We start from the raw sequence: 21,421 nt of genomic DNA on the forward strand, positions 1-21,421 counted from the left end.
ATGAATAGAAAGTTGAAAAGAACAGCATTCATTTGAAATAGAAATCTTCATATATTATATTTTTATATATATATATATATGTTTTAAATTGATCTAATATACATATGTAATGTTGTTTAATTTTTAAAAAATATTTTTATTGACATCTCTACACTAATCAAAATATTACCCTCTAGTAGATGTTGCTTAGTGTCATAATATCGTCATTTTTCTTTTTCTTGACATATGTTTGTGTATGCGGTTTGTGTTGGGTTTTGAATATGTTGTTGTAGTGCGAGTTAGGGTCTGTGCTGTGTGTTGTTGTTTATGTGTGTGTTGGTGTCAGGGAGTGTTTGTGTTGTGTGTGTGTTTTTCCTCTGTCAGCTCTTGTCAGTGTCAAATCTCTTCAGTGCTCTGATGGGCAGTGACAGGCCAGCACAGGAAATGATGTGCAGGAAGCAACCTCAAGCTCCATATGACACTATGTTGGCAGACAGCCTATCTATGTGTGTGCTTCTGTGTGTTGCATATATCTCAGCATCTTATCAAAGTAGGGTAATGTTGCGCGTGACTGTGATAAATCTCTCTCTCTCACACACACACACACACACACACACACACACACACACACACACACACACACACACACACACACACACACACACACACACACACACACACACACACACATAGTCTTTTTCAGAAGTTAAAGGAATAGTTCACTGAAAAATGAAAATGGCGTCATCATTTACTCACCTTCATGCCGTGCCAAACATGTATGACCTACTCTTTCTTTCTTAAACACGAGAAATTCTCAAAAACGAATGGCTTATAGCACGATTGCAAGTCATTCCTTTGCTCGACCTTTACTCTCATTTTTTCCTCTGCTTTATGGACTTCTTTTTACTGGTTTTCCAGTCTCTCTTTCTCTCTCTCCCTCTCTTTCCCAGGTGCTTAAGGCTCAAACTCCATTCTTTCCATTCTCTTTTCCATTCTCTCCCTAAATACACATATGTATTCGCTCTCTTTGTCCTCCCCCCAGCCCCTGTCATTATTCCATAGTGTCATGCAGCGGTAGCGCCAACAGTTGTGGGATGTTGTTTGCTTTAGGTTGTAAGCCTTTTTGTACTTCAATTTTCCAGGTTAAGTGTGTGAAAACTCTTTCTCTCACGCATACTCATATTGCCAGTGGCATTAAATCTCTTAGTTTGTTTTGTTCAAAATGTACATTCACTTAATTACAGCAAATGTTTTGCATTCATTGGCTGCTAATTCAAATAGCCTACACAAATCGCTTCATGTGTTTCCCACAATAATATCAAAATCTTGCAAAGAAAGGAAATAATCTGCATTTAATTCTTTATATATTAAAGTCCCTCTGTGGTGAAAATCAAGCTTTTAATGTTGTTTATATCTCTATGTGTTTTTTTTAATTAGCTTTTAAGGAAAACGTACAAATTCATAAGTCAACACCATTGCTGAGGATTTTCTCCTTAAAGCTGTAGTGATCCAAATACTGTCTCAAAAACACGGTTTGAAATCGTTGGCGTTTCTGACGTCACAAACTACCTTGTAACCAATCAGGTCAACGAGTGATCGTCAACGAGTGGGTCTCTGAGCTGGTGCGAGTGAGTGGAGGTGGGGCTAATTTGCATATTCATGGGACGGCGTATACCAAATGAGGCAAGGGTGTAGAGTTACATTCAAGCTATTTTAAGGCAAGAATTTTCTTTCAAGGAAAATTTGTTTAAATGTGTAATTTTGGTGAGTTTTGACTAGAGGGATTTTAAGATATTTTTAATGTACTGCTCTAAATAGGCACTTGTTATAATGATAGTAAATTTGTCTCATATTTTATATAAAAAACATAAATAGATCTATTCAACAACAAAAAATCCATGCAAACAGATGCATTAATTTTCAGACGCTTCAACTTGAACTGGGGAACGGCAGTAAAAAAATAAAATAAAAATGAGTCCGGCTTTATCATTCCCTAGGCAAAAGGGGATCTTATCATCCTCGAAAATCTCAAGCTGCCAGTTTCTCTCTCTTGACTTAATCAGCAGTTTTTCAGTTTGACAGTCCGTGTTATCAGTCAGATTCGCTTGGACTTGTGCAAGTGTTGAGGAGGCAGATGGAGGAGGCTAGCATGACCAGGCAGTGAGACGCTACCATGTGCTCGTAGCAGCCATTTGGAATAAAGGTGCAAGTAAATTATGAAAGGAAACAAGATAACAAAGACTAGCTCACAGCAGTAGGAAGCTTTGAAATGAAATGCTCACTGTATTTTAAGTATTGGCAAAAGTGTATGGCGTTTGTATGTTTTCCAGTGGTTCTGAAAGATGGGATTGATTGGCAGGCTGCTTTATGTACATCAGCTATGTTTTCAGCTGAAAGGATTTTCACTGAGCGCTACACTAAGGTCATGATACTGCTCTGAGTGTCTGTCTGCAGCTGTAATAGACTCTTAACGCTACTGGAGGAGTAAATCACTTCCTCCTCCACCTGCCCATCACCTCTTGTAATACGCCCTACTGCACTCTGGGAAACTGAAGGCTTGAAGACTAATTGCTGAATTATTCAAATGATTCAGGAACAGTTTTGACTTTTGAGAACTTTTGACAAGTACTCAATGTTCTCTACATTTTGCTCATGCAATTGTGTGGCTAGGTCTTGAGACGTGTTTTTTTGAATGTGGTTTTAGTTTAAAGGCATAGTTTGTAATTATTTGATTACCCTCGTGTCGTTCCAAATCTGAATGCTTTCATTTTTTTTCTGTGAAACACAAAAGCTAATATCTAAAGAATATTTCCATATTTACAATGGAACTAAAACACCTGATATTCTATATTCTGATTCTTCTGAAGTCATGCACGTCCGCATCAGCTCACAAAGTATTTGCGTATATTCCATGGACAAAAATAACCGTACATTTTTTAAACAACTTGAGGGTGAGTAAATAAGGACGAACTGTTCTTTTATCTAAACTGAGAGATGCTTATTTGATGCTTTTAAAGAGGCCAAATCATTTATTTGATTGTATTAGATTGTTCTCTTGAGCACAACACATTGACAAACACTAATCTGTGTGTGTGTCTGTGTGTGGATGGATGGATGGATGGCGGAAGTATTTTGGCAGGAAGAGGGCACAGCTGTCTCTGCTGTCACCGCTAATGTCTCAGAGCTTCAGAGCTTCAGGCTGAGCAAACTGAAACACAGACACATATGCACACAGAACCGGCATACATCGGATCACTGTTTGTGCTATATCTTAACAATATTACGTAATATGTTGAGCGAGAGGAGTCATGGTCACAGTACATACCTGGAAGCAAAGATGATGCAGGAAGTTAATTTCAGGGATTTAACTATATGTTAAAGAGAAAGAAGGAATTGAAAAATCTGTACAAAGATGAAGAGCACCTCTTCTGTTTCTAGTCATTCGTCAAATACAGCCCAGTCCCCTCTCCAGTACAGACACAAAGACCTCCAGGGGAAACTAGCTGGGAGAGGTGTTTATGGTGCCAGTAGGGGGTCCAAATGCCCCTGAGCACTGATGGAGATACCATGCTGTAATAATACCAGCCATCAGATTTATTGAAAAAACTAAAGCCATATTTTGTAATGTGAATATGGTCTCAAATATTTCCAGAAACATTTCCTGTTCGGTTTCTGTTCTCTCTCAATCATTCACTCAGACTACACTGGTTAATTTTTTTCTGATCAGGCAGGTGGCTGACGGTTCACTGTTTGTCTCAGTTCACTTGTTTGTGCTCACAACGTTCTATATCAAAGTGTGTCAGTTCTGCAGAACAGGGAGTGAAATGTTCCTGAAAGACGAAGTTTGAGTTTTCTTAGTTCTGTGGAGAGCAGTTGATTTGAGATGTGATAATGTCTAAATATGCCTATTTCCCTATAGGTGAAAAGATGTGACATGTGTTGTATGACCGAATTTGCAGTATTTATATAACACAGGCGAAGGGTTTCTGTACAGTGCATTTTCGACCAGGGGGTCGAATGAGTCCAGGGAGAGTTTTAAATGCTGGCGAAGCAGACTGTCATTGTAGGTCACATGATAGTGGCAACATGTTGAATGTACAATCTCCTGATTGTTTTCATTCTACACATATGCATACTTAACCTATTTCTTAATGATTGCAAAGTAAGTTATTAAATGTAGCCTATACCTGCACCTGTTTATTTATGGGATTTGTGAATCTCTGCCGCTCCACTCACATACTGTGCTATGATGTTCCAGACTGGCTTTTAGCTTGATACTTTGGCTTCTTTTGGAACTTTCTTTTCAGAGTGAATTTTTTTTTCCAGCTGATGACAGATTGACAGCCAATCAGAATCCACCCGACTTTAAAGAGATGTTTCATTTAAAGTGTATACGATTTACAATAAGGTTCTTTAGTGAACTACCTTATTAACATGAACTAAGAATGAACAATACGTGTACAGCATTTATTAGTTAATATTAATTTCAACATTTAATGCATTATTAAAATCAAGTTTGCATTTGTTAACATTAGTTAATGATTGATATTGAACTAACAATGAGCTGGATTTGTATTCACTAACATTAACAAAGATTAATAAGTAGGCCTACTGTATAAATGTATTTCTCATTGTTCATGTTAGTTAATACATTAACTATTGTAACTAATAAACCTTATTTGGAAAGTGTTACCATTTAAAGTGACAGACTGCTTATAATAAAAATAACGTTATCGTGCGTTTGTGTGGACGCTTATTGTAGTGATCTTTATAGTTATCGTTCTTGGTGTGAACAGGCCTTAACTGTCCGGTTTTTGTCTGAAACAATTACCTGATTGTTATATAAATGCAATATCCCACTTGATATAATACTAAACAAACATAATTTTTGATTCATAACTGGCTATGGTTTACTTCTAATCCCAGTAAATGTATCATTGAGAGTATATGTCTGCTAAATTATCTAGAATCATTGGAGGTAGAAAAATACCACCCCCCTTCACAGACGCACACAGAATTATTTAGCCGAAATCAAGGACCATGAAAGGAGAAAATAGCACCAGCTAATTTTCCCATCTGTGCCGTTCGTTCAGGTTAAGCGGCAGGCGGCAAAAAGAGCGAGAGAGAGAAGGTGGTGGGGGGAGTAGATGGGGGTAAGAGACTGTCGATCATACTCCCTCCCTCCCTCCTCCTCCCCGTCGAGTGCGCGCAGATCAGCGGAGCAGTGCGCGCGTGTGTAACGTTCCTTCTGATACATCAACTCTAGGACCAGAAACAAGCGTGAGACTCGTCGAAGAGTGAGAAATCTGAGGGGGAAAGTCACATATCGAACTGTCGGAGAATATTTATTAACCCTTCTGATTTTCCTGCGCTGATTTTTTTTTTTTTTTTGTCTTTTGGTTGGTTTCTTTTTGGAAACCAGGATATCTTTTCCCACAACATGCTTATCGGTAAGTCAGTTGCAATAGAGATATTATTGTATTTGTGTTCGTGGCATATTCTGTATAATAAGTCTTTAAATGTGGTAATAATGTCACGCTTGTTCTGCGTTGAAGATGCCTCTCGTGCCCAAAGTCCTTGCTCTATATGCGCACTGACCACCGGCACGCGCAACGCTTTTTAGTCGAGGTGTTGGCTCGTGTTGCTTAATCGATACGAAATTAGGCTGAAAACGAAAACTTCACAAGAAATATAAGGCAGACGATGTAGAATTTTCTAGAAACCGAGAAGCTCCAGAAGTAAGTGTGTGAGATCTGTGATTGTGTGTGCGTGTGGCAGTTTTGGTTGCACGAGACGCTGGCAGATGCGCGTGCGACTGTCATACGCATGCCATCAAACGGCCTTCAGTGTGTCAGTTAGCCGCTTAACTAGAGTGACATTTGGTCCAGTAAACACCTATAAAGCCCCGGTCTTTTAACAACTCAAATATTTTTTTGAATCGCCATTTCGGTTTAAATTGTAGAAGGTGCCATGGTCCTCAAAACACACGTTTCCCTCCACAGTTGACCTCTGTAGTGCGAGAGACCGACGCACAGAGAAAAAACAAATATGAGCAACGAGAGATGATAAAGATAATCCTGTGTACGTTTTGTTCATCTCTCGTGACACGGCCGAGCGCACTGGAATGACATTAAAAAAACTTTCGTGCTCTCTCTCCTTCTCTCTCTCTCTACTCCCCCTTACAATGGTCCTGCAGCGATTAGCTACTACAGCAATGCAGATTGTTTATTTATTTTTTTCATTTACGCATCGTGAAAATATGTACGATTTTATTCTGCACATTTTATAAACAAACATGCGTTTAAAAAAAAAAAAAAAATGAAACCTGATAAGATGGCATTTATTCGCCGCCACTATTAAATTCTGTAAGCTACAAATCACAACTTATCTTATTTTAAGATGTTTTTCTTTTTAATTCATGCAACAACAAAAAAATATTTTCTGCTAAAAGAATTTATTCTTTAAAGTCCTTTAAAGGGCATTTTGAATCTCAAAGCACCTGGTATTCCTCACAAGAGCTCAAAGCAGCGGAGCGGAAAATTAAAAATGATAAAGGATTGATCCTGCACGCGCTGGAAATGCTTTATCAATAACGCAGCTCATTTAAGGAAATCGTTTGCGTTTTCTATTTTTCTTAGCTCATGAATTTCGTTGGGATCGAAGCCATTTGTTTTTGCATTTCATCACGGTGCCTTTTTATTTTTGGGTTTTCCATTTCGTTGTTTGCGATTTAATTGTTTTTAATCTAAAACGTTTAATATAAAAGCTTTATCTACATGTTAAAGACATATAAAAACACATATTTTATTTTTTATTGTCTTTTGTATGTTATTTTTGTTTTTATTTGTATAAAAAAAAGGAAAGGAAAAAAGGAAAAAAGGAGAGAAAGCTGCAGCATGAAATGGCACCAGCTTTCACTCACAGTTAGTCTGAAATCAGCACTTATATGATCAGCATCAAGCGGATGTGTCTGTATGTAAATAATCCATCACCTACTCTCAGGCGTGAATTATCTGTGAATGTAGCTCAGGTTATGGGGACAAAGGTCATGCCCTTGACATTCTTTAACAGTCTGGAGCAATATACATTTTATTTCAATTGCACATGCATTGTCTATACCTTGACCATCACTTCTTAGTGTTAGCATGACTGGTCAGTATTTTATTTCTGTGCTTTTTGGCATACGATTCTTTAAAGAAAAGAAAAGAAAAGAAAAGGTACACGTCAGAATGCTTTGCATAAATCAGCGGCTAATTAAAATCGTATCTGTCTGTTTCTGTCTCGAACATTCTCCTCTGTAATTATGGAGGTGTACGAATGCGAGTGTGTGCTTCTCTCTGGGCCGAAGTCACACCGTGGTCATTGGATTTTTTTTGGCTGTGTTTTCTCAACCCCCCTCTCACTGTCATGGTTTCAGTTGTCGTGGCAGCGCCCCAGCCCGTGTGTTTGTAAGTGTGGGGAATGCGGTAATACCATCCTTTAAGCGAATGCTCTTTGCCAACCGCATATTATACAGCACTCTCTAGGAAGGCCCTGCTGCAACAATGCAAACTCAATGTAATGACATTCTATTCACAAATATTGGTTTTATCAGAAAAATATTTGCAGTATGAAAATATAAAAAGGTTTGATAAAGAACCTGGTTATGAAAAAAGGTCTGGTTATGAGGAAAAATATGTTAAATAAACTGTCAAATAAATGTTTAATAATTGCTCTGATATTTTTTCTGCCATTATTTGTTTACAGTTGTTGATAGTTAGGTTGTTTACAGTGAAAATCTAATATCGAATGTGACGTCATGTCTTTGTATAGTAATTTTTAGTGACTTTGAACGTGGCTCATCCAATCAGAATTTGGAGTTTGAATTCTGCAGTTTTTTTGATAGAGATTTGATCCAGATTCTTGCACCATTCTTCAAAGACTTACTGCGTTTATATACATTTGCTGTTGCTTCCCTCATCAAAATCAGCACCTTGTAAATTCCGACACTGTCACCTTTTCATTTTCTGGTCTTTTTACTTTTTGGCTTTCAGCATGGCCTCCAAATATTTACCAGCCCGCAATTTATCAGTCGATGAACACACAATGTGGTGCACTGATGCGTCATGTTAAACTGACATCCAGAGCAAACGGTCTAAAAGCCGCGTTCCTTTCTTGGGTTCTGTGTTTTTCGTTTCTCGTTCGGTAATGGAGGTTATATTCAACTCATCTATTTAGTGACGCAGTGAGTGTGCGTCGGCTCCCTGTAGAACAGCGAATGAGTGACAGGGCAAGTCATTAAAATGAAATGACAGCATGGGCTTGATTGGCCTGTCAGTTCGTCTGATGTGCTTGTGTGTAAGTGTGTGTGCGTGTCACAATGACAAGAGGGTAAGGCATATGCTCTCAGCAGGGGTTACGAGACGAAAAATGACCGTCTATCAATGTATGTATGTGAATGTTTATCAAAACAGGCTGTGAGCGTGTATGTACAAACGATGCGCTGAGCTGTTGTTCTAAACACGGACTCATACGCCACTTGACTTCATGACCCGGAGAGAGAGACAGAGAGATGCAGGATGAAACGGGGATTTAACCCGAAATGGAAGAATTTCTCTCTCTCTCTCTCTCTCTCTCTCTCTCTCTCTCTCTCTCTCTCTCTCTCTCTCTCTCTCTCTCTCTCTCTCTCTCTCTCTCTCTCTCTCTCTCTCTCTCTCTCTCTCTCTCTCTCTCTCTTTCTCTCTCTCTCTGATTAGAGTGTGACAATCTTTGAAGCAGCTCAGTGCTGCTGCAACCCACCCATAATCTTTCTACCCACACAACTTGCCTTTTTCTTTAGCTTCAGTCTTTCTCTCACTCTCTCTCTCTGTCTGTCTCGCTGAGTAAATACCTTCTATTCCAGTTCTTTCTGAGGAAGCTGATGATAAGGAATGTCTTTCATCCACAGTAGATCGGCTTCTTCCATCCCAGCTTTAGTGTGTGTGTGTGTGTGTGTGTGTGTGTGTGTGTGTGTGTGTGTGTGTGTGTGTGTGTGTGTGTCTGTGTGTGTACGCCGATGTGCGATCAGATATTTTAGAATTACGTTTTTCCTGTACCACAACAATAGTGTCATGATTTTGTGTATGCTTTTGTGTGTTTGTCCGCTGCAGTAATGGGGTGGTTAGAGAATGACCATCACGTTTTAAGATGAAGTGGCTGAATGAAGTTAAACGTTGAATTAACCATTTAAAACGAAATGAAACTTCTGTAATGTGACGTATTTCCTAGTCCAACTAAATATATGGCGCAAAATAATGAAGGGAGGTACATGTTTAACTAGTTTGTTTTTACAGATTGAATTTAATTGGATTGCTGTTGTGGTAATATGTTATTGGTTAATTGTTCTTGTCTTGGCTACATCAGGAAAAAAAATAGCAGTTTTATAGGTCTTTTAGAATAATGTGATGAATCATGACATTTATTTATCTTTTACACTACTGTTGAAAGGTTTGGGGTTAATAATGTTTTTATAAGAAGTCTCTTATGCTCAACAAGGCTGCATTTATTTGATCAAAAATACAGTAAAAACAGTAATATTGTGAAATATTATTGGAATTTCAAATAACTGCTTTTTTATTTTAAAATATTTTAAAATGAGGTTTATTTCTGTGATGGCAAAGCTGAATTTTCAGCATAATTACTACAGTCTTCAGTGTCACATGATCCTTCAGAAATCATTCTAATATGATGATTTTCTGCTTCAAGAAACAGTTCTGATAATTATGATAAAAATTGTGTGTAAACTGTGATAAAAAAGATGATTCTTTGATGAATAGAAAGTTCAATAGAAAAGCATTTATTTGAAATATATTTGTTTGTAATATTATTATCAGTCTTTACTGTCTCTTTTGATCAGTTTAATGCATAAACTGCATAGTTAATCTCTGACCACAAACTTTAGCTAATATAATTTTTTTTAAACATTTTAATCACATTTAATTTAATGTTGTTTTAAGATATAAATTTAAAGTCAGCCCGAAATAGCATTTGCAATCTATTTTACTTCCAGAGTGCAATGTATTAAATTTGCGCATGATACTGAATATTCCGTTTTTTTTAAATGTAGGACGGGACGAGATTGGATTTTTTTTGTCCATCAGGAATTGATTGCACCCTGTAAAGTTGATGTTGCACACCAGAATAAAGACCTGAAACCTGAAAGCAGGTTTGCAGTCAATTGTGGAGAGGAAGAAATGTCCCAGGAATCTTATTTATTTGAGCCTCTAGTATATAGCTGCTGGGGCTCGAGATGGTGGATGGGACATGAAGGCTAAAGGTCAAGTTCTCCCTCGAGAGCATCTATAATTTGCTATTATTGCCGTGGCCTTTATTGCATTAATGCTAATCTAATAACCATTAAATTGCTGTTAACTATTGGCGAGATTTTTATAAAGGCTGCATTTCCCATTACAGCAGCCTAAAATTATGCTTATATATAGCTATTTTGCTATATTGGTGAACATTATTATTTTGATAATCTTTTCAGAAGTGAAAAAAGTTTTGTCTTAATTTTGATGAAACGTAATGAATACCAGTTTGTCCTTTAAAAAATGAAAAAAACATAAACTGGTAAATTAAGCCAAAAAAAGTGCCACAGTAAAAAATAAATAGGGCAATTTTATTTCATGCTGACTCTATATGATTTCAGCTGTGTGTGTTTTTTTTTTTTTTTTTTTTTTTTTTTTATAAATAAAAGCAAGCAGATGTTATGTGTTGGAATGTCATATTGTCATCCCAGTGGTAACATCGAACTGTTTACATTGATATTGACAAATTTAGAGACGTTGCTGCCAGTCTTTGTCACCTTGTCAGTTCTTTCTCCCTCACACATGCACAAACACAAGTGAGCAGCACCACGGCGCCAACTCATTTATCCTCTCGCATCGTCTCTGCAGTGGGAGCCATTTTGGTGCCACAGTTTCGCTGTAGTAACTGAGCCCAGAGGGGGCAAGTTACCGCAGGACCAGCTCGAGCCAGCATAGCAAAAAAAGTACCCTCCGTCCCCATCCTCTAGGCCAACTGGCCTTTTTGGTTCCTCCCGTCGCATGCGGGAAGGTGACTTTGACATCTGGCCACTGTTATCTATGCTTTGCCTTGACTTATAGTGGTCATGGAAATCATTAAGGGCAGGAAGAGGTCTAACTGCTCCCCTACTGGAGAAGACAGTGGTGCCAGTGTTCTCTAAAGACCTTTTACAGGGGTGTTGAGTCTGACTAATTCTCCTTGAGTGCTAATAGCCCGCGTATGCTCATTGCGCGCACACACATATGCGCGCACAGAAGGATCAAAAAGTGGAAGGGCAGGGTTGATTGGGGGTAATTTGGGGATTTTGGAAGGGCAGCTATTTCGACTACAAATGTCCCTAGAGAGAACGAGTGGAGGAGGGGGAGGGAACAACAGCGATAACGTTCGCACTCTGTCATGTGCACGCACACACACAGCATTGTTTTGTTGTGTTGGCCACATTGGTGCACTGTGGGATGCTGGAGGTGTGTGCGGTGTCCTAGAAAAAGCATCACACCCGTGGCTCCGGACTGGAGGGAGAGGGGGGGTCTGGAGAGGTAATTCTGTCTTTAGGCTCCTACAAAGAAGGTCAGTACTGCCCATGGGCCTCTCCTCTCCTCTCCTCTCCTCTCCTCTCCTCTCCTCTCCTCTCCTCTCCTCTCCTCTCCTCTCCTCTCTCAATCATTAGCTCAGCCTCATGTCGTTCTAAATCCATTTTGGGTTTCTTTTTTTCTGTGGAAAACAAAATTGGATGTTTTGAAGAATGTTTTGTCACGCTGCTCTTTTACCATATAATTCTGGGAATTTTACCACATAACTGGGAAAAAATGAGAAGTAAACTTTTCATGAATCTAAAACTAAGTTAAAATAAAATGTTTGACAATTTAATATTAGTTATTTTGATACATGGTATATTATAAAACTTAAAATATGAAAATGCCACTAGATGGCAATTTGTGCTGAGATTTAAAGCTGTGAAACATTTTTAAATGTAAACTATACACTACTGTTTAAATGTTTGGGTTTGTTTAAATGTTTTCAGATGCATTCAATTGATCAAAAGGGACAGTATAGACTTTGATCATGTTAAATATTTCTATTTAAAAAAAAATTCAATTGATAAAGGAATCTTGAAAAAAATGCATTATGGTTTCCAAAAATATTTGACAGAACAACTGTTTTCAAAATGTATGATATAAAAAGTAATCATATTGTGTCACACTGAATACTTGGGATTAATGGTGCTGAAAATTCAGCTTCGCCATCTCAGGAATAAATTACAATTTGAAATATATTAAAATAGACTTAAAATTAAAATAGACTTAAATTAAAACTTTATATTATTAAGAAAAATAGTTCACAGTATTACTGTTCTTTTTCTATAATTTTTCAGAAATAAATGCAGCCTTGGTGTACTTTTCTGTCTCTTTGGGGATTCATGGGCCATTTTATCTTTCATTGATTAAAGAAAGCAGTGGGAACATTCTTTAAAATGTCTCCTTTAATGTTTCACAGAGAAAAATCCTACTGAAAATGTGATTTCTGGTTGAACTAACCCTTAAAGGGTTAATTGGTTAGACTTTCTTTACAAAGGCTGTGCTCTTAAGAAGCATGACTAAAGCTTTAAGACAGAAAAGTAATTAGCCAGCTAGTCACTTAGGATGTAGTCTAGTTTAATGTCTGGTTTAAGTCAGCTAAGCCCATAAGCCTCTTAGTCTGGAGATGGCTTGATTGGCTTAGTTCTGGATCTGATACAACTGATAAAGATTGGCTAGTTTTGCAACCAAATATGATATTATCAGTGTTTGATGTGTTTAAATGCGAGAGAGAGAGAGAGAGAGAGAGAGAGAGAGAGAGAGAGAGAGAGAGAGAGAGAGAGAGAGAGAGAGAGAGAGAAGAGAAGAAGAATATGACCGCTTAGATCTGTCCGAGTCTCTGTTACAAGGAAGGTCATTTCACTTAACGTGCTGGGGAATATATTCCCTCTGAGATACAGCAAGGCTACAGAAGAATAGAGAGGGTGAAAAGGAAACTCTGATGTTGAGTGTGTGTGAGAAAGAGAGAGACAACATCTTCTATCACTAGTGAGCATTGTATTGGCTCTGATGCGCTCTGTCTGCCCAAATCTACTGCCTGAAGGTGAAGTCAATGCATCACCTTGACAGCGTGTGTGTGTGTGTGTGTGTGTGTGTGTGTGTGTGTGTGTGTGTTTCTGTACATGTACATGTTTAACCTTCATGTTCATGAGATTGGCATTTGCTGTTTTTGTATGTTCAAGGTCCCAGAGGTGATGTACATATAAAAATGAAAACATTTCAAAATTTCAGATCTTCATATTCCTCTGCTCTGCTGTATGTTCCTCTGTCCTAATCAAAACTTATTTGCCATATTATTAACTCTTTCCCCGCCATTGACACAATTTTCACAGTTATACTGTAGGGGGCGCTATTACGCATCTTCTGAAAGAGTACAGAATAGAGCTCGACCGATAAAGGATTTTTTTAGGCCGTTACCGATACAAATATTTGGTGATTTAAAAATCTGATACTGCTATATATCGGCTGATATATATATTTTTTTTTTTTAAAAATCCAGAAACGTGTAACAAAACAAACAAATTTCCCTGACATTTAGTTATTTGTAGTTATTTAGGAGACCTCAGCCTCACTAAAATAATATAGTGCAGTTTAAAAATAAACTTGTTTTGTTTTATTTTCCCAACAGAACAGAGGAACATCAAAATATACTTAAAGTCCTTTGAACAAAAACACAATAATAAAAGAAAGCACAAAGCCTTTCTTTAAAGTGAATTTCGTTTTGTATTGTATCTAAATGTTAATTAATGTTTCATCAACCAATTGCATGGATTTAATAAATAAGAAGTAAATAGATAATCACGACACGGAGGCGCCGGCGAGTGAACTGTAGCTCGTCTCATGAACCGAAACTCAGCGTATTCAAGGTAGTCTACTTGCCTCACAGATCTGAAACATATATCTATATTGAAATGTCTACTTTTAAACAGAACAATTCAAAACGGAAGAAAACAGACTGCTCTCTGCTTATGTAATCCGTATGAAATGTGCATTTCTCTCTGGCGCGTTCACTTCTGCGAAGATCTCGAGTCAGCATCGTCAACTTCATCTTTGCAGCCGACACTGACAGAAAACACTTGTTTATTCATAAACAATTAAAATGTCTCCTTGCTATATTTGACGTATTCATAATCATTACTTTTGCCAGTTCTTTGTGACTGCTTTTAGGTGCTTTATTGGCAGCGCCACCCTTACATGCTACTACACCACCGCATCACCACATTTATTTAAATATTAATTTATTGGCCATTATAAATGCCGATACCGATAGTTTGGAAAATGCCTATCGGCCCGCCGATATATCGGTCGGGCTCTAGGACAGAATCTCCAGATCAAAACACAGACGGAGAAGAAGCAGAAACAAGCAATAGAAGTATTGCTTACGCACATGTAAGCTAACGCAATCATCAAACATTAAACCGCATATAAATCAAAACTGAATGAAATGTCAGACCCATGAAGGGGTATAGGACGGTTTAGGGGTGTTGATGGATGGGATCTACTCCATGTTTTGATCATCATTCTGAATTCGTTCCCGACGTAATCTTTGACAAAAACTCAGTCGAAACATTTTCTCAGCTTTTTGTTCTAAATGTTTTTGTTTTTTTAATGAAACGTATCCACATTTAAGGGTTGATAAAAAAAAAAATAGATTGCATGTAGCTAGAATTAATTCCTTTTTTTTAAACTCTGTTGATTCTTTTTTATGGATATTCATACAACAAAATGTTCTGGGGGCCACGAAATTTGAGTGAATTTTTTTAATAAAAAATGGCTGGCAACTTTTTTTAAAATACTGGCGGGGAAAGAGTTAATATCTAGACAGAGTTGACTAACTTTTTCAGAAATGTGTCTGATTAATTTGAACCTAATTATTAAGGTTAAACACGAGTAACTGATGATCAGCACTATGATAAACAGATTACCCAAATACAAATACAATATAGTGGCAGCTGTACGTGAGTGTGTAAGTGCGTATTTGCCTCTCTCTCTGTATTTCTCTCTGCTGTGTTGTGTTGTCTAAAAACCACAGCACTGACAGGCCAGTCGGTGGATACATAAAATATGTGTGTTTGTGTGTATCATCATCACTAGGCCCGCGTGATTAAGCAGATATTTACATTGATTTTGCTGGTTATGTTTGTGTATATAAGCATCATTATAATGCACTTTAATGATTTTAAACAGTGAATTTGTTTTTAAACATTTCCGTGAATTTGTTCAAGTCAATAATTTGATTCATTTTGTTATCCCTCAAAAAGTTTTTTTTTTTTTTTTTTTTTTTTGGAATTATACAATGGAGTCCAAAGGCTCTGAAATCACATTGGAAATCTTAAAATTACCCTTTATGCCATTTTAGATGAAATGCGCATTGAGATATGTATTAAATGTCATAAAGACTGAAAAATATTGAAAAGCAATTTTTTTGTTATATCACCCAGCCCTGATCATACCACTGTAATTTTACTCATTTATGCTAAAAAGGCAATGGCTTTTTTACCATTCAGTACGTTCCCCCTGTACCAAAAGAGAGAGAGATTGTGACAGAGGAGAGAACAGAGAGATGGACAGATAAGAGCGAAATGAATGTCAGAAGTGTTAAGCTTTGTGCGGTTCCTCAGTTAAATCACCAAAAGGCTGTTTAATAAGTCGACATGTCTTCAGTTAGCAGAGGGACCGCGGGGACCGTTTATAGCGGCGCGCGGTTGATGTCACGAGGGGGAGGACGGTAAATGAAGTCTCACAGATGTGCTTGTGTAGATTAATGTCTTCATTGAGCTGCCATTATTTGGCATGACGCATGAGGCTTATTTAAAACAATTACAGACCACTGCTGCCAAATTCAGCTCCCAACTCATTAGCCAGGATCTCTGATAAAATGCGAAAGCAGACTAAAAAAGAAACACATTCACACGCACTCGCAGGAAATAGGGCGAGTGGGAAGGGACATTTCAATGACATTACGTCCTTCAAGAGAGGCTGCATCTATTTAACCGATAAATAGATATGCAAAAAGATAAAAACTGAACACCTGCTTACTAATGAACCACAATGCTGTTGGAGAGATAGATGGGGAGCGACGGGTACAGATACATAGTAATAACTATATGGTTAGCCCTCTCTCTGTGACGCATTTTCCACCATATTCGCCAAACATTTGCATTTATGTTCACGCTCTTAGATGGCACATCCTTAGCGAAGCACTGTACAGGTTGAATAATACGATTGTAAAAGCACTTTTCCTTATCACGCTGGTACAGTCTCCTTTCTGCATTAACATCAAGCACGTCTAATCTCTCTCGCTAAGTCTGGGGGTGGGTATATACGTTGTGCTTTTCCTCAGTAAGGTGTTTAATCATGTAATAAGTGATGTTTATTTTGAGGTCACAGCCCTTAAGTGGCTACTGATACAGGAAATGACTTAATTTAAACGGGAAATGAACTCCACTAAGCTTCTGTCACTCCACATCACTATATAAGTGGCTCTGACTGAACACTCATTTTCTATGTGTTGAGGTGTCTGTGTGTTAAAAGAGAGAGACAGAAAGAAAGAAAATGAAGGGGTCGAGGGAGTTTTTTTTCATGTATGTATATGAAATTTGAAGATGGCACTTGGTTTGCTATTTTTTATTTAATGCAGGGAAGTTATTATTTAGGTGTGGCTAAAGTTTCCAAGTTTGTCCAAATATATTGAGTTTCCTGAGTATAGTATATTTATTAAACCTGTATATTTTGAAAAAAGAAAAGAATTCTGAAATGTACATTGAAATGTTATGAATATTATTTATTTATGCTAATCATAATTTAATTGTAAAATGAATAATAATTGTAATAGTAAGACTAGGAATGCTTAATTTTAATTATATTATATTATAATACAATTATATTATCATCAAAACTATTTATGTGTGTGTGTGTGTGTGTATATATATTACACATACATACATGCATACAGTATTTGGACTTTAGTCACACTTAATGTATGAAATTAAATTTAAAAAATGAAAATAATAAGCTATTAATTTGAATGTAATTATTATTAAAATTGTGAATTGAAGTGTAATTGATAAAAATAATTACAAATATTATTTTCCATAATCAATAGTGCTTATTGATAATGATTGTATATTTGCTGTAATAAATTTACTCTATAGTACAAAAAGACTCAAAAAAAAAAAAATCTATTGTACAAAAAGAGCAAAAATCTTTTTAAAGAACTTTGTCTTATCAGTGTAACAAATGCACAGCCTTTGGCAAGATTGTTCTGTCGCAATCAGTCCCGCTCTCTCCCTGCACACACACACACACACGCGCGCGCGCGGTGTGATTGAGATAAGAAAACAGCATGCACTCTCCCTCTGCATATATTCACCCTGCAGTCATGACGCTCACAAATAAGAACACACTTCCTCGCTATTTCCATATCCATTTCCTTGTGTTTTTTGTCCTCATCTGCATGGCATTTTTTTTCCATGTGCCACTGTGGTTTACAGAAGTGTGACAGATACTTTAATTTTATATTTATGTCCTGCAATTCCTGCTCTTTATCAATTTGAAATGTGCAATCGTGTACCAAACCTCTCACCCTCCCTTCCTTCAGCCTGACTCTCTGGGGGGAAAAGAAAAAAGGAGTAATTTATCACTGTGCAGCCTCAGGGTGTTTAACACACACACACTAGTGCACGCACACACACACACACACACACACACACACACACACACAGAGAAGCCTTAGGCTTTATTGTTCCTTTGTGGCAGATGGGTTGCCCGCTTTGCACCATTGGTTTTGATGATGTTCTCCCTCTCAGTCACTCTCTCTGGAATGCACATGCTTACACACCTACTGAAGAGCCTTTATTTGACAGTATGGCACATAAAATGTGTTTTTTGGGGCCATATGGTCTGCAGTTATTGAATGGACAGTTAGGAAACTCCATATAAAGAGATATTTCCTCTGACATTTTTCCGTGAGTTATGGGTGTTTCAGGCTGATTTTTATTTTAATTAATAATTTTGTGTTGATTTTATTTTCAATTATAAGTGGTATTTATGATGTTAATAATGATCCAAAGACATTAAATGTTATTTTGACACGCGGCGCCCTGCACTTGAGGCTCCTAGTCACGCTCAAGAGCTTTGCCTTCTGATCTTATCATTTAATCACGTCGTTTATTGTCTCCTTCGGGCTCACTAACACTTTTTTTCCTATTCTGATTCAGTAGCAGCCTGTACAGGTTACATTAGCAGTGCCTTCACACCCCACGCAACACAAACAAACAATATACACCTGCCTTCTTTAATTCACAAACAAACTATCTCTGCAGAATTTTGACTGAACGCAGCTGAAGAGAAAGCATAACATTATGCTATCCAACTCTGTATTAAAGTTTAAGTTGCAGTGGTTACAAAGTTGAGATTGTTGGAGGCACTTTAACAGCATTTTGACAGTATATGTAGGCTATATATATATATATATATATATATATATATATATATATATATATATATATATATATATATATATATATATATATATATATATATGTATATATATACACGGATTGACATTAACACCTGCCAGTGTATTTCAGCAGTGGTCCTACTAGCCACTGTGACGTGTTGAATTTTATACATAATATATATTTTTCCATTATACTCTTTTAAAACAGCATTTGAAATAATAAACTAAGTGCAATGTAGTGTGGTCAAAAATATAGATTTTTCGATACATATCGATACTGAAATATCTGAAACGCTTCTAATACAAATTTTTGCGCAGAATATATACACGATGCCATCAGCGCTTTCTTGCTCTCTCATCTCTCTGACAGCGAGTTGACACACAAACCTGCCTCCCCTCACTCACTCACTCGTTTCATTTGCTCTGGATGAATATTGTTGGTGTAACAGGGCTTGAATTTGGCCATGGGATTGTGCATATTGTGCATAATCTTACTTATTCACGCAGATTTTGTGCTCACACCCAAAGTGCGCACAAATAAAGCCAGCTGTCAACGCTTAAAGAGTCAAATACACACAAAATAATGTTAAAATGGCGTGTATTCACGTAAACGCAATCAGTTATTTTGAGAAAGAAACCGTGTAACAGTATACTGGTCTTAATTTGGCTGCAGGTATTAGGGGGCTGCACTTTATGAGATAATATTAAAAATATCTATGCTGACTGGCTAGTAACTTAAGTATATATATATTAGAACAAAATATTACATAACATGTGTTTGCTAAATATACCCAGGCACATCAATTTAGTATGTCCAGTAAACTGCTTTTTAATGTGGCTGAGGCTGAACGACTCTGTGTCGGCCCCTTCTGGATCCAAGTAGAGAAGATAAGACGTTATTAAAAGAGGCTCTTATTTTGAATAGCGAATAGTCCATCTTAATGAACAGGAAAGACGCTCATTCAACATTTTTTTTGTCGTGCTTTGCACCTCTCTCTCTCTATTCATTTGGTAATTTATCAGCTAGATAGATAATGTGTAAAATATTACATATGTAGATTTTTCAGAGAATACATTACTGATATTCTATGTTGATTTGAACATAAATGTAGATCAGTCAAGGTCAGGTCCAAAAGACCCTAAAGGGGGCTCATTTATAATGTTACAAAAGATTGCTTTTTCAAATAAATGCTGCAAACATTCATCAAAAAACCTACATTTCCAACTAGTAATAATAAGAAGAAATGTTTCTTTACCTACAAATCATCATATTATAATGATTTTTTAAAGGATCATGTGAAACATTTTTTTATTATTATAATTTATCAGTGTTGAAAATAGTTGTGCTGCTTAATATTTTTGTGGAAAGCATGATATTTTTTTTACAGGATGCTTTGATGAATATACAGCTTAAAAGAACAGCATTCATATGAAATAGAAACCTTTTGTAATATTATAAATGTATTTAAGTTAATGCATTCTTGCTGAATAAAAATATTACTTTTAAAAAAATCTTACAGTGGGGCCCTGGTGAGATGCTTCTATTTTGCATTTTATTATAAATCAACATAACAATTGCAGAGAAAGGTTACATTGAAGAAGAAAAATAACATACCAGGAGGTATTTAGTTTGTCCTCTTTTGCTTTAATGACAGCAGCACTTGAGCTGCATGAACTCCACATGTGTGTGTCAAACCTGATTATCATGTTCTCTAGTATGATTTGAGATGATCCAAGGAGAATCTTTATTGGAACATCATAGGAATAAATATTTTTAAATGTATTCAAATAGAAAACAGTTATCAATTACAATACTATTTCACAATATTACGGTTTTTATTGTATTTCTGATCAAATAAATACAGCCTTGCTGAGCATACGAGATTTCTTTCAAAAATATAAAATGGTAGTGTGCATGACCTGGCACAACATAAATGATTTATGAGTGGCTATTTGGGGTGCATACATATTCAAACTATTATTCTGAGACCGGCACGTTTGTACGTTCACATACGCTCATAAACGCACTTCATTAAATTGAGATTTCTGGGTAGATTCAATTCGGCATGAGTGAACACATCATGATGTTTCATTAGCCATTATTCACTCCCATGTGAGTTTGGACACACACACACACACCGACACACGCACACAGCCAGAGACCCCTAATTACGTACTTGATTTCATGTAAGCTGGCTGGTGAACTGCAAAATGAACACAACACACAACAAAGGAGGAGAAAGATGGGGGACAGAATAGCACGGTTTTCACTCTCTGATCCTTAATTGATCAAATCTTTGCTCATTATGCTCATCGTGTTACGTTTGCATCATCAGCCAATCAGGTCTCCTGGTTTTAAAGGTCAGTGTTGTGTGACCTCAGTGTTCTGGAAGGGTCTTTCTGCTGCAGCTAATTAATTTGGCTTGTTTCTGTCCGTCTGACACGTGGCTTCAGTGGAGCTTACAATCCTTCCATCATTTCCTCTCTCATTATGTTCTTCATGCACTGTTACGTCTAATCAAAACTAGCATAGTCGTCCTTTAGCATTGTTCTCTTGAAGGGAACAGAGAGAAGACATGTCGTAGGGAAGGACAGAAAGAGAGAGACAAGCAGGTCAGAGAGAGATGGAAAGAAAGAGAGGGAGAGAGAATTGAAGAGATTTGGGAGTGAGTCCTGATTATCGTTCGTGAAGGGTTTTGACAATCTGGTGCAGAGTGAGGATTTGATTGAAATGTGTTTTTTGTGCTGCCTTCCAGAACGAGAGAGAGCACCTGACTGCAATTATTTATTTATTTATTTATTTTGATTTCTTTCAAAGAAGGAGGCATTGGACAGGCCTGAGAAATGGAAAGGCGCAGACCGA

The 21,421-nt window shown here is 37.1% G+C and overlaps 1 protein-coding gene across 8 annotated transcripts in view; it reads left to right on the plus strand.

The window, feature by feature from the left end:
* Positions 1-21,421, plus strand: part of znf385c (zinc finger protein 385C) — a 114,155-nt gene that overhangs the window by 37,265 nt on the left and 55,469 nt on the right. Inside the window, exon 1 of one of the 8 annotated variants that reach the window (XM_079623606.1) lies at positions 5,177-5,429. The exons of 6 other annotated variants lie outside the window; for them this stretch is intronic. In XM_079623606.1, the coding sequence (XP_079479732.1) occupies positions 5,420-5,429 (10 nt within the window). In that variant the 5' untranslated portion in view covers positions 5,177-5,419. Of the gene's footprint in view, positions 1-5,176; positions 5,430-21,421 lie in introns of those variants that run through there. One more of the 8 variants, XM_079623607.1, reaches the window with a different exon arrangement.

The sequence above is a fragment of the Phoxinus phoxinus genome, assembly GCF_949152265.1.
Source record: "Phoxinus phoxinus genome assembly, chromosome: 1".
Classification (NCBI taxonomy): domain Eukaryota; kingdom Metazoa; phylum Chordata; class Actinopteri; order Cypriniformes; family Leuciscidae; genus Phoxinus; species Phoxinus phoxinus.